Source organism: Salmo trutta, chromosome 15 (assembly GCF_901001165.1).
Source record: "Salmo trutta chromosome 15, fSalTru1.1, whole genome shotgun sequence".
Taxonomy (NCBI): domain Eukaryota; kingdom Metazoa; phylum Chordata; class Actinopteri; order Salmoniformes; family Salmonidae; genus Salmo; species Salmo trutta.
The window spans coordinates 14,044,254-14,058,668 of NC_042971.1; the positions used below are offsets into that span (position 1 = coordinate 14,044,254).

The 14,415-nt window shown below is 40.0% G+C and overlaps 2 protein-coding genes across 4 annotated transcripts in view; both read left to right on the top strand.

Annotated features, from left to right (window-relative positions):
- aff4 (AF4/FMR2 family, member 4) overlaps window positions 1-5,109 on the top strand; it is a 40,541-nt gene extending 35,432 nt beyond the window's left edge. For both annotated transcript variants that reach the window (XM_029690481.1, XM_029690480.1), the window contains exons 15-20: window positions 155-291; window positions 712-783; window positions 911-1,004; window positions 1,184-1,227; window positions 1,413-1,624; window positions 1,905-5,109. In XM_029690481.1, coding sequence (XP_029546341.1) covers window positions 155-291; window positions 712-783; window positions 911-1,004; window positions 1,184-1,227; window positions 1,413-1,624; window positions 1,905-2,032 — 687 coding nt within the window. In that variant the 3' untranslated portion in view covers window positions 2,033-5,109. The remainder of the gene's footprint in view (window positions 1-154; window positions 292-711; window positions 784-910; window positions 1,005-1,183; window positions 1,228-1,412; window positions 1,625-1,904) is intronic.
- Window positions 5,110-6,146: 1,037 nt separating this feature from the next.
- The window catches only part of shroom1 (shroom family member 1), a 43,904-nt gene continuing 35,635 nt past the window's right edge, over window positions 6,147-14,415 (top strand). The window contains exon 1 of one of the 2 annotated variants that reach the window (XM_029690479.1): window positions 6,147-6,346. The gene's annotated coding sequence lies outside the window, so the exon portion shown is untranslated. The remainder of the gene's footprint in view (window positions 6,347-14,415) is intronic. The other variant, XM_029690477.1, reaches the window with a different exon arrangement.

Sequence of the window (14,415 nt, forward strand, 5' to 3'; positions counted from 1 at the left end):
CATTTTAAGTCTGCCATGTTTATTACAATATTGCTTTCACCACAAGCATTAGTCCTGAAGCGTTCCCCTTGCTACTAACTGTCTACTCGATTAGTGAGAGGGAATCAGTTGCATAAGAGCCGGTTTTCCTAATGTGTGTTGCTGCTGTGTGCAGATGGACCGGTTTGAGAAGGCTGTGTACTACCTGGATGCTGTGGTGTCCTTTATTGAGTGTGGAAACGCACTGGAGAAGAGTGCTCAGGAGGCTAAGTCCCCCTTCCCCATGTATGCCGAGACCGTGGAGCTCATCAAGTAAGAACAAATGGCTGTATTTCTCTACAACTTCTTTACGACATGTTTTAACATATTTTCAACATGATATCGCTGACAGATATGGCAGCTCTGCTTCTAGCGCCAAAGCAACTTTCCATTATTTTGTTTTACAAGCATTCCGCTACATCTGCAATAACATCTGCTAAATATGTGGATGTGACCAATACAATTTGATATCAAATAGAAATTATCTTCATTGTAGCAATTACCTTTCATAAAGACACCATAGACCCAAAATTGCACAAATGGACAAATAATTAACTGAATTGACAGTATACCATAATATTATGAAACCTCTTGAGTGCTTGTGTGGCATTGCCAGACAGACCTACTGAGAACCAGTCATTAGTCTCTCACTCTTTCTCTCCATCTCTGTCTCCGTCTTTGTGTATGTCTTAGGTACACTATGAAGTTAAAGAGCTACATGGCCCCAGACGCTACGTCAGCAGACAAACGGCTAGCCGTGTTGTGGTAGGTGTCCTGACTCATCACTCAATAGATTCCATTTAGAGTGTGTATGGACTTTAGTGTCATTGTGCCACTGCTCATTGAGTCACTCTGCTAAAGTTCATTCATCCCTCCCTCCCTCACACTCCAGCCTGCGATGCCAGTCCCTCCTCTACCTGCGACTGTTCAAGCTGAGGAAGGAGAGTGCACTGAAATACTCTAAAACACTCACGGAGCATCTGAAGGTAATTTATTTTCCCTCGGTACAAGTTCATAGTTGTGATATTTTTTTTAAGTGTGCATTCCTTTAATTTATTGTTGTATGGATCAGAAAAATGACAGACATTCATGTTGCATTGCTTATGTTTATTTGTTTATAGCAAATTGCTCGTGTTTATTCTGCATTTCAATTTGCATTTTTCAGAATTCCTTGAGTAACACCCAAGCGCCCTCTCCTGGAATGGGAAAGTAAGACATTTTCGTTGTTGCATGCTGTCTTGAGACCAACAGTCTTAAATGTATTTCATGTGTGAGGAAGTGAGAGTCCTCAATTAATGGTCCAGACGTAATGCTCAATCATGGTGGAAAAATCTCGTTTTGAGCGGTTGTGATTCTCCTCTTACCATCCATCTGCATCTCCCTTTGTCTTTCAGTAAAGCGGCTGGCATGCCCTCTCCAGTCTCTCCCAAGCTGTCCCCAGGTAGTGCCGGTAGCTACTCATCAGGCACATCCAGCGGCAGCTCCTCGGTCACCATTCCCCAACGCATCCACCAGATGGCTGCCAGCTACGTCCAGGTCACCTCCAACTTCCTCTACGCCACCGAGGTGTGGGACCAAGCAGAGCAGCTGGCCAAAGAACAGAAAGGTACCTGACTCACTCTCTCTTATCAGCTTCATCAGCACAACAAGAAACTTGACGGGGGGCTCCTATATAGAATGCATATGGCAGTGTTAGCCCAACTTCCAAGGTATCAATATCCTATCTAGTGCTTGTTTTAAGACATTAGATCAAAAAATGGAATACTACTATTAGATTTGAAACTAACTCTTAAGTGTTGAGCTGGCAAGCCATTCCTAGGCAAGAGGTCTCTGACTGTTAAGTGTTTACCTTGGCTTACCCTGGCTGTGACCTGTCTATTTTGCAGAGTTCTTCACGGAGCTGGACAAGGTGATGGGCCCTCTGATCTTCAACACCAGCAGCATGACTGAACTGGTGCGCTTCACACGGCAGGGCCTACACTGGTTGCGGCTGGACGCTAAGCTCATTCCCTGAAGGATGCTATAACCCCCCCATCCCCGCTGCCCCTCCATGCACACATGAACTATAACACTGTGTCCATTTTCTACACCAGCTTGCCAAAAACACTGAGCGATATTGAGCATCTTAGACCTACAACTATCCCACGGGGGAGGAGGATTAAGCTATCTGTACATACTAGCAAATCCACTATTAGTGGTCTTTGTCATATCTTTGGGTTGTGCAAAAGAAAGTAATTGTTCTATTTGGCACAACGCTTTTGCAGAATTATTTTAGATGAAATACACAGTTCTATAGGCTATAAGCACATTATTCACATTTGGCTTTTATTTATATAAAGATTTTTTTTTTTACCAAAGTACTTCCTTCAAACCAAAGGTGCTTTAAAACTAAGGTTTGTCTCTTATCTTTTTTTGTGCCTTGTATCTGATCTACAGGAAACTAGAATATACCATGTGTTGAAATGCAGATCCAGCAAAGTTGGTTGGGATTTAAATGGTTTGATCAAATCAAATGTTTCAAATCAAATTTGGAGACATTTTAAAGAGTTATTTCAGGCTTCCAAACGTGACTTTTTGGAATAGTACTGGACGCTAGCTGTGATCAGTGGGTTGAAGGCAGTCTTGATGGTGTGTGAAGTGACCGAGAGCTTGGTTTGCCTGACAGATATCACTGACGCATGCACACATTACTCTTAACAGTTGCCATTTGAAGGGGAGGTAGCGCACAGATGACCACATTTGGCGTTCGCCTGTGATACATAATTCAATTGATTTTGTTTAAGTTACTTTCATCGTTCTGAAGCACCATTTCCTATTTGTCAATGAGTTCTTCCTATGAAATCTAATTTGACTGTAGTTGGAAGGTTTTTTTTGTTGATGAATTGCCCAGAGAGATCATTCATTTCTAAACAAGGTGTTATTGTTCTATTTGATTACTTATAGGTTTGTACCGGAAAGGGCTGCTGTATTTTTCTAAGGCGCAGCAGGGTGTGGTTGGTATTGCAAATGTTATCCTTGAAACACAATGTAATTATTTGTATAGTTTCTTCAAAAATTGCCTGGCGAAAGCAGATACTTACTGCAAGGAAGGACATGAATGCACTTGCATTTTAAAACTACAATTCTTTTTATAGGTTATATAGCATACACATTGGTGGTGCTTATTAGCCATACATAGATTGAATTGTAAGTACATGAGTGTTATATTCCAGTCACAAAGTACATGGCCAATATATATTTTATTTATGTACCAAGCAGTTGCTCTGTTCAAAGTTGTTCACTTTCAGATTGTTAGGCTTGAAATGCAAAGTATTTGTATTGAATATGAAACTGTCATACTAAATTTAATGTTTAAAAGTGGTTCCTGGGTTCTCTACATAGCGTAATAGTAATTTGTGTATTACAAAATATAGAAATGTAATCTATGGTCTATATTTATGGTACAGGTTAGATTGAGCTACTATAATGGTAAACTGCCCTAATATTTATGTCATTTTGTATTGTCATTAGTTTTGCAACAAGGCAACAGAAAAGTGAACTTGATGCATAAGTGGTATTGTATGATGAAGGGTTTTTTCCTATTAGCCCATGTATAATATACACATGCTGGAAACACTAGTACCTTTTTCTCATTGGCACCCTGGTCTTTAATTTTGGGAAAACTGTTATTTCTTCTTGCACTCAGAGTAATGGAAGATGTTTTATCTATGCAGGATTTTTAAAGTAAAATCTTTGTAAATCATTTTTTTGGCTTTTAGTTTCAAATCAGGAATTTCCACTTTTAATTGTTGGCCAAAACCTATTTTGTTTGACACAAATGTCCAATGCTTTTAGCTTATGCTTCATGCTTGTCCACTGATTTACTGGTATACATCTGTTTTTGTAACCAAACATGGATGGCTTAAGCCATTTTATACCTTAAGCTGGAGGCCACTTTTCTCAGATATTTCTCTGTGTGTGTTCATGTAGCCATGTCTTCATACACTGGTAAACTTTTAAGTACAGCTGCAAGGCTTGTGTTCCATCCTATTCAGATGTACAAAAGATGATGAGGATAATTTTAACACTTCTCACAAGGCTTTCACTCATATGTATTTGTTTTTTTGCCACTTTAGCTTGTCAACCATTTTTTTTTCTCTCTTTGTTTGGCTTTTACTGAATATTATTTTAAGTGTTTGGAAGATATTGTGTGGGTTGTTTGATACCATATTTCAATGTAAGTATAGTTAGTTATAACTTGAATAAATCCAGGGTAAAATGAAATGTTCTGACCTTCAATAGAAAGACTTAACACTTGCATGTCTCTATTTAAATACAAATATGTACAAATTGTATATAAAATATTTCTTTTAGGGTAAATTTCTACTACAGTTTAACATTTGTATTGAAATTAAGTTGTAAATACAATTTGAGATTATATGCACATTTTCTGAGCTTTTTTCTTTAAAAAATGTTAGATGACACTTCAGTCTCTGAACACTGTATATCAATATGTTTATTAATCATTTTTGTTACTGTATTGTATGCCTCGTCTCCTGCTTCACCAATGTCTGTCATTGTCATAAGCATTATCATCATTGATGTCTTTAGATCAAGTGCTAATATTTTATTTTCTGTATTTGATATGGAGACATTTAAATCCATGCAATGTATATTGTTGATCAGATTGAATGGATGGATGTTGGTGTGAGATGTACAGTTGATCATAAGAAATCCATCTCAGTTTCTACTTCACGTGAGAAAGCTCTAGCCCTTTTGAAATTGATCCGAGATGTCTTTTGAGATATTTCTGTATGTTAAGCAGTTGTAGAAGTTTATACAGTATGTTGTACTTATTTTTAACTGTCTCATCAGCATACAAAGTACAGTAGTTTTAATTGGGTTAGTTTTAAACTATTGATAACAGATGTATTATGGATGCAATATTAAGTAAAGGTACTCTTATGAGTTTGTTATTCAAACTTGGAATAACATGTAATTTAAAATCTCTTGTGAAGTATTACTTGTTACTAATGGGATTTCTGAGTCTGTCCTGAATATAATTTGTATTTTGCTGTATTGAGAATAAAATATATATGGTTATGTTTAATTTACCTGTGGTTTCCAATACATTGTACCATTATGCCAATACACTTGGCTGTAGATGTATATAAGAATGTGATTTTTGTTGATTGTGGAAACCTCATTCATTGAACACATCACATTTTAAGACCGAGCTCTTAAATGGCTGCTGGCTTCTCTTTAAAAAAAACCACATATCTGGAAATTCCCCCCTTTATTGCAAAGGCTAGTCATACTGGCCCTTGTACCTGTTGTTCCAAGGCCTGAATTGCCACCCTGTGGACATGAATTGTAATGGCACTATATTGACTGTGTTTACCTTGGAACCAGTCTTGGAAACATTTTAAAATGCCAAGTGGGGCTTTCTGATCTGCCTGACAAAGTCCCCTGATCATCTGAGGGGAAGTATCCCAAAACCGATCAACAGTAAAAAGAGCTGTATTCTGGAGTGACCATGCATCTGCATGGTTACTTTCTCTGTAAGTGGTTTAACAACATTGTTGGGTCCCCGGCAATAGAGCATGTGCTTAACGATGCTAGGCCGTGCATTACTGAAACAAAGTAGTGTGTATAGCTCTAGTATGCAAAGGCTCTTAAAAATGATTAGCTACTTTCAACCCACATTGCACTGCTTGGGGAACATTAACCCTTTTGTGCCAAGGGAATAGACACCGATGTTCAGATTATATGCACACTTATTTCTAAAGGGCTTCCCTATTAAATAAAGGTAATGTCTTACAATTAAAGACAAGAACAGACTGTAGTTGGCCTTTTGTTATGGTGTGTAAGAAACTTAGTTGCTTATTGTACAAACATTCCACAGGCATTTCTTAACCTGTCTGGTGACCTTCAGCTTGTATAACCTAGTTATATGGGTTGGAGATGAATAACATTTAAACTCCCCTTTATGCTTGAATAAATAATTTGAAATAAGATAGGGGTTCAAATCCAAGTCATCCATAATGACTTGCAATCAATTTCTAAGGGGAGTATTTCATACAAGGGCTAGTATTCGGAAAGCTCCGCCCACTCATCTGCCCATTGGTTGGGCTGGAATGCTATGCAAGTCTATTACCTTTCAGACTTTTCTTTCCTGTGTGGCCAAGGTAGCCATACGGGAAGCGTATTAGCTGTGGTCTTTCTCAAATACCATTTCTTTCATATTTTCAATCAGGTGAAAGTTTTTATTCAGTTTGAGTAAAAAATAAGCTTAATCTCACCTGAGCGACGCAAGGATTCGCAGATACTTTCAACGTCGAGCACCCAGGTATGTTTATTATTATGACGTTTAGCAGGTGTATCGGTATCGTACTCTCCACCAACCTGTTACAGTTTCGGTCCTCCTGGCCAGGAATAGTTTTGCCATTTAGGCTGCTGACTATAAATCTGTAGGGGAGAGTGGGGTAAATTGAGCCAAAGGGTTCAATTCAGCCACCATTGTTTCTAGGAAACCATACGCAACATTAATCATTTGACCAAATGTTTAAGATGAGGTCATCATTTCAAGGAGTCTGTGAAGGAAGAAACCACACGGAGAAAGTGGCAAACAAGTTAGGTTCAAAAAACACATTTTCACCAAGTCAAATTCATTTATTGTGTTAGAGGGTTCATGATACTTATATCTAAACCAAAGTAGATCATTTTAAATGTGCAATATGCAGAAATCACTCTGCCGTTTCCTGGTTGCAAAAATTTGAATAGTTCGCCTAATTTCAGTTTGAGAAAACAAGCATAGTGTTGTACCATCTAAACCTCTGTGAAATATATTTTCAATAACCAATGATATTGTATTTTCAGCTGTTTGAAGCTGGTGTAGAAAACCGAAAGTAAAAGGACCAAAAATTAAACTTCATTATGGAAAGCATAGAAATAATGCACATAGAACATATCTATCACTTCTTAGACTTGCTTTCATTGAAAATGACAGATCTGTAACTAACATTTCTATGTGAATTTGGTATGGTTGCCCGAAAAATTACATATTGCAGCTATTAGATTGTTCTATAAATCATTTGGGGTCTCTAAGCTTCATTATGAGGTCCTAAACCTAGCGTAAGTGTATCATTTACATTTAAGTCATTTAGCAGACGCTCTTATCCAGAGCGACTTACAAATTGGTGCATTCACCTATAATATCCAGTAGAACAACCACTTTACAATAGTGCATCTAAATCTTTTAAGGGGGGGTTAGAAGGATTACTTTATCCTATCCCAGGTATTCCTTAAAGAGGTGGGGTTTCAGGTGTCTCCGGAAGGTGGTGATTGACTCCGCTGTCCTGGCATCGTGAGGGAGCTTGTTCCACCATTGGGGTGCCAGAGCAGCGAACAGTTTTGACTGGGCTGAGCGGGAACTGTGCTTCCTCAGAGGTAGGGAGGCGAGCAGGCCAGAGGTGGATGAACGCAGTGCCCTTGTTTGGGTGTAGGGCCTGATCAGAGCCTGAAGGTACGGAGGTGCCGTTCCCCTCACAGCTCCGTAGGCAAGCACCATGGTCTTGCCTACGGAGCTGTCTTGTATCCTTATCGTCAAAATGTTTGCCTTGGGTAAATTGAGCCAATGGCCATGGGGTAAGCCCATGGAAAGTTTAGCAAATTTAAGTGTTTTCTTCCCAGGAATAATTCAAGGCATTATCATTGGAATATGAGGTAACAACAGGTCTTGGCCTATGTTTCAATTATCTATTTTTAAGTACAAGGCGTTTGTTAGGTGTTAAGCCGGTGTTGAATTGTGCTTAAAAGACAAAAAAGCAATTGTGATTGTGTTGAATTGTGTTTGGGAAGTAAAGATAGACATGGTTTTAAAAAGGTAGTGGTAATATTTTATTCAGTACAGAAATGTGTAGGTTAACTTACCCTGTCCCATTGGCTCAACTTAACCCATAAGTTGTGCCAAGAGAATATTTTTTTGGGACAAGCTATGTTTTCAAAAGTATAATATTTACATTAATTCTAACTATTTCCAGGGATACACAACATCCTGAAATATATCTAGAGACAGCATCTTTGTTAGAAACAATACAATATTTTTCTTGACGGAGTCATGCTTAATGTAAAGAGACCCTATCGTTTGATAATAATTATCAAAATTGCACTTTTTATTGTATCATTGTTTTCAAAATGCTTTATTTACTGAAAATATTTCCCTAACTGTATCTACATAAGTATAATGAAGTATTTTTGCTATTGTGATGTATATTAAATAGTAAAATTACATAACTACATAGTAATTGTAACCATCCAAGTACAACGTTTTGCTTTACACCTAGGCAGTTGACTTAAAGTATTTTCAGATCTGCTAATGTGTCTGCTAATTGGACTGAGATTATAGCCTAATTGATCATGCTAAGGAAGTTGAGGTCGATAATTGATTTCGCAAAGGAATTTCTCAAGAGGCGTATTTGTAAACCATCCCTAAGCAATATATTGATCTCCTTCACTATACCATTTAATAATTCTATGTATTATTAGTGTATAATACATTTATTGTATTTTCATGAGGCTATAGCTAATATAATTGAACTATAGTGTAGACTAGTTCTGTAGTGATGGGCCAGTCTATCAACCTATCATGTCTCAAATTGAAGGAATGCTGCCACTTTAGATCTGGTTGAATAATGCAAGGAGGGCCTTTTAGGCTAATGACTTTTGTATGTTTAATTTAAAGTGGGAACAAAAATGACACCCATTGTTCTGTGTTGTTTTGGGGGAAACCAGACACTGTGGTTTTGTCCTGTTGCTGAAACTAAATCACTCATGCGTGGTGAACACTGCCTCTCTGTGTCCTGTCCGGTCTGGCACGCTCAGCAGTGGTCAGGACACAACTCTGCACCCACAGGTCTGCCAGGGAATGCGTTTGCATACACACTTGCATTCAACACACACACACTCATAGGCGAAACGCACGCTGCATACTTCTCGTCCCCCCACGCTATCTCTGGCACTTCTTTTCTGTCGCATTCTCCCTGACGTTGTCCGTCTCAACACTACATACCTACATTATGCAGCAGCTCATCTTTCAAGTACAGTATTCTGTACTGTTGAGTAGGCCTATCATCTGAAAAGGCTGATCACCATGGGTCAGTCAGTCAGTATTATGTCACAGTAGACTACATCTCCTGGAAGTACCTGAGAATTTCCAACTTGTTGGACTTCCCAGACTCAGTATGATGTGTTCTGTATTAGGATTCATTAGGGATGTGCATCTTTACTTTTCAAATTAAATAACATTTCCTTTGTTACATGTGCCAAATACAACAGATGTAGACCTTATTTCGAAGTGCTTACGAGCCCTTAACCAACAATGCAGAGTTTTTAAAAAGTAAATAAGAAAAATCTGCTAAATAAACTAATGGAAAAATAGTAACACAATAAAATAACAATAACAACGCTACAGTATATACAAGGGGCACCGGTACTGAGTCAATGTGCAGGGGTACGGGTTAGTCGAGGTAATTGAGGTAATATGTACATGTAGGTAGGGGTAAATTGGGTATGCATAGATAATAAACAGAGTAGCAGCAGCAGCCTGTGAAGGAATGTGAGTGACTGTGTGTGTGTCGGTGTAGTATGTGCGAGTGTGTGTTTAGAGTCCAGTGAGTGTACATCGAACCTGTGCAAAACAGTCAGTGCAAAGAAGAATAAAACAAGGGGGGGGTCCGGGTAGCCATTTGGTTAACTGTTCAGCAGTCTTATGGCTTGGGGGTAGAAGCTGTTAAGGAGCCTTTTGTTGCCAGACTTGGGGCTCTCGTACCACTTGCGGCTGTACGCACTACCTTCTGTAGCGCCTTGGGGTCGAATGTCGAGCAATTGCCATACCAAGCGATGATGCAACCAGTCAAGATGCTCTTGACGGTGCAGCAGTAGAAGTTTTTGAGGACCTGATGTCCCATGCCAAATCTTTTCAGCCTCCTGAGGGGGAATAGGTGTTGTCGTGCCCTCTTCATAATTGTGTTGGTGTGTTTGGACCATGATATGCCCTTAGTGATGTGGACACCAAGGAACTTGGAAGCTCTCAACCCGCTCTCAAGACGATTCGATACGTACCTAGATACATGGGCTCCCTCTAACGTTTGTTGCATAAACACATTCATTTTCCATTCTAAATTCAAATCTGCTCCTGATGGAGCTCATGAGCAGGGTCTGTCTGAGCTGACTTCTCTCTCTGTGTGTTTGTGTGTGTGAGTGATGTACATGTCAGTGATGTATGTAGGCACCTGAGCTGAGCCATAAGGGAAACTGGGCATCTACCACCCCACTCTCAGCTAAGGGACCAATGTTTGCTTTTTGTCCCCCCACCTTTGATCTGAATTCACCATCATAGTCTTTGAGCTATTCATGTATCAATATAAATATATATATTATAAAATAGCTATGACATGGCCAATGAATATATAGCACAACTTTGGATTTCACCCCATCTCAAAATCAAATGGTTTAGACCGTTTGTACATTTTTACAGAGAACTTTTCTATCCTTGTTATGAAATTGTAAACTTTACCCTGTATATCTAAAAATGACCATCACCTGAATATTCAAAATAAAATCAAATGTAGCCTAAGCCTCGATCAGCAGATAGGCTATATATAGCCAGATATTTCGTTTCTCAGGCTTAGGCTATTTTATTCCGGTAAAACACAATTTTTAACAGCACATTTGATAACAATAACCTATTGGTTGTCACTCACCTAATAAAGCCTAATATTACGCAAGCCATTTTACAAACATTTGACTGCTGAAGGTGACATGTGGCCTAACTCTCATTGGTCAGCACGCAAAGCAGGGCACAGTGCGCAGTTTGAGTAGGCTACTGATATTGCCTGGGTTGTTCGGCATGCAAAATGACTTGTTGATCAAAGACTCAACATAGTTGCATGCTTAGTTCAACACTGAAGGAGAAGATGCATCGGTTGTCACACAAGATGAGGTATTTTCTGAAAGTAGGCTAATATAACAAATAAAAACCTTTTAATCAATTTTATGGCTGATTCCTGCTACATTTGGATTGGTTTGGGGTCCCATGGACCGATGCACTCACATCTTACAGGCTGACTACACCGTTCGCGTTGCAAATAAATTTAGAAGTCTATGTTATACAATTATTGCACCCACACTGCTCGCGTGCGCCAACGAGCGTCTGCTTTGTCAAGTGCTAAAATAGAAGTCAGTTCTTTTTCTGACGCAGATCGTGCTGCAAGTCCTGCCTCTCCCATCTCCTCATTGGTTTATAGAAGCAGGTACCCACGTGCTATCTCCTTATTGGTTATACCCACGTGGGTGACTGAAAGACGACCGGGGTCATTGGCGGCAATGCACCTAATTTATGAAAATTGCCAATCGCAATATAAAGTCAAGAGAAGAAAAGGCCTGGAAGGAAGAGAGATGACTAGAAACGATTCGGTTGACCGTTTTATGTGTTTATTAATTGGCAGAGTAGAGGACATTGTGCATTTCAGGTAAAATAACAACTCAATGTTTATATCCCATGACAAATTAGCTAGCAACAGCAAGCTAGTAAGTACAAGCTAACTAGCTAAATTGGCATAAATGTTTAATGCTTTTCGACCTGTCCCCAAATTAATATAATTGTTTCAGAGTTTGTTTTGATATTTTAACCTGCATGTCGTGATCGCGTTTGGTGTGGGGGGACAAAATAAATGTATGCACGATGGCGCACGTGCGCATCCGGTTTGGGTTCCGTGTTAGAGCGTTGTCAAGTCTTATAGCGTTTTCACGTCTTAGAGCATTTTTTGAGCTCTAATTCAAATCAGAGTTAGATTATTTGTTACATAGTGTCCATGCAAGTAATTTGTTTATTGTCCAAAAATGCTCACATTAAATGCATTTATGATTATCATGGAGCACCACTTGTGTGCAGTGGCGATTTTAGCATGTAAATCTTGGAGAGGCAAAAAAATAAACATTTACATTTACGTAATTTAGCAGACGCTCTTATCCAGAGCGACTTAGAAGGATTACTTAATCCTATCCCAGGTATTCCTTAAAGAGGTGGGGTTTCAGGTGTCTCCGGAAGGTGGTGATTGACTCCGCTGTCCTGGCGTCATGAGGGAGCTTGTTCCACCATTGGGGTGCCAGAGCAGCGAACAGTTTTGACTGGGCTGAGTGGGAACTGTGCTTCCGCAGAGGTAGGGAGGTGAGCAGGCCAGAGGTGGATAAACGCAGTGCCCTTCTTTGGGTGTAGGGACTGATCAGAGCCTGAAGGTACGGAGGTGCCGTTCCCCTCACAGCTCCGTAGGCAAGCACCATGGTCTTGTAGCAGATGCGAGCTTCAACTGGAAGCCAGTGGAGTGTGCGAAGGAGCGGGGTGACGTGAGAGAACTTGGGAAGGTTGAACACCAGACGAGCTGCGGCGTTCTGGATGAGTTGTAGGGGTTTGATGGCACAGGCAGGGAGCCCCGCCAACAGCGAGTTGCATTAATCCAGACGGGAGATGACAAGTGCCTGGATTAGGACCTGCGCCGCTTCCTGTGTGAGGCAGGGTCGTACTCTGCGAATGTTGTAGAGCATGAACCTACAGGATCGGGTCACCGCCTTGATGTTAGCGGAGAACGACAGGGTGTTGTCCAGGGTCACGCCAAGGCTCTTAGCACTCTGGGAGGAGGACACAATGGAGTTGTCAACCGTGATGGCGAGATCATGGAACGGGCAGTCCTTCCCCGGGAGGAAGAGCAGCTCCGTCTTGCCGAGGTTCAGCTTGAGGTGGTGATCCGTCATCCACACTGATATGTCTGCCAGACATGCAGAGATGCGATTCACCACCTGGTTATCAGAAGGGGGAAAGGAGAAGATTAATTGTGTGTCGTCTGCGTAGCAATGATAGGATAGACCATGTGACCAAAGTGGGATGCCTGCCAGCAAAGACACTACACAACACTAACAATACATTAATTGCACTATAACGGTGACGAATGGTGCCCACAAACTGTTAGGGCCTATATAAAGCTGTCCCAACAGCAGCCCAAACATCTAACCACTGCTACACCTGGCTATCAGCGGAGCCTTGTCTGGCAGCGAAACCGTTCATTCATCCTCATTTACTGCCTTTTAAAAAACATGGCTGACTTGCTTAAACAAATGTGGTTTCTAATGACAATTTAGATCTAAAAACTATGGCGTAAGGGGACGACAAGCGGATAAGATTTCGATTAAGACATTAATGAGCGAGCTAGGACGGTTGTAGTCAATATAACTATTTGTTTAGCACTTTTAAAATGTACACCTAAAGAATTCAGAACATGGGCCATTCTTACAGTGTTCTACCTCTACACCAAGTCAGAACCGTAGGATAAATAAAGGGGGCATATATCAGACAATGAAAGCTCTTACAATATTCAATGATTACATTTATCTAAAACAGGTTATAGACTACATGTGCACCACCAAGTCAGAACAGTAGGTGAAATTAAGAGGGGAAAATAGACCAAATTATTAGCGTGAGGCACATGGGCTACTAACATCTTACTACACAACATACACGTATGTATACTGTAGCTAAGAAAGTAATACTATCTCCCTGACATATTACATCATTTATGCAGCAGCATACATTACATTTTTGGACTCACCTTGTTGTGCTGTGCTCACTTGGACAGGTGGTCCTTCGTGGGCAAATTTTGTCATCATAGTCTGGCATTCTCTGGATTGATGGTGCTTTCAAAACAACTGGGAACTCTGAAAAAAGCATGGTCGAATCATGATGACGTCATTGATCTTCAGGTCGTAGCTCTAGAAAGAGGCTGGATTTACAATTCCAAGTTGGATGATCATTCAAAGCGTATTTTCCCAGTCAGAGGTCGTTTATTCCTGAATTCCCAGTTAACTTGACTTCAGTGAGTTCAAGACTTCTTAGTTCCGAGTTAAGTTGTTTTGAGGGTTGCACAAATCATGCTTAGTTGACAGCACGGCCAATGTTGAATGTTTATCATTTTAAACTTGGAAAATAGCCCCTTATTCTGAAATTTGGGACCACACAGGCACTCACTGAATAGCAAGCTAGTGATTGTGTTGCAATGCATCCAGTTAACCACTGTCACTGATTCCTTCCAAACCATTCATTGTGGAATTTGCAATTTCCAAATGATTGTGTAATGTTTATGTCCAATGGCCAATGAGCACCAATATGTTTTATCTTAATTATTTATCTTCATATGACAAGGATTAAAAAGGATTGGCCAATAGATTTTCGACTTGATTCATGATGATGACTGCTAGCTAAGATTTTGCAAGTATGTTGACATGATCCGTTCAATCAAAGTTACTGCATATATAACGTGATTTGACATAATTTTATCTGTGGCCAATGACCTTAAGCCTTCTTGGATG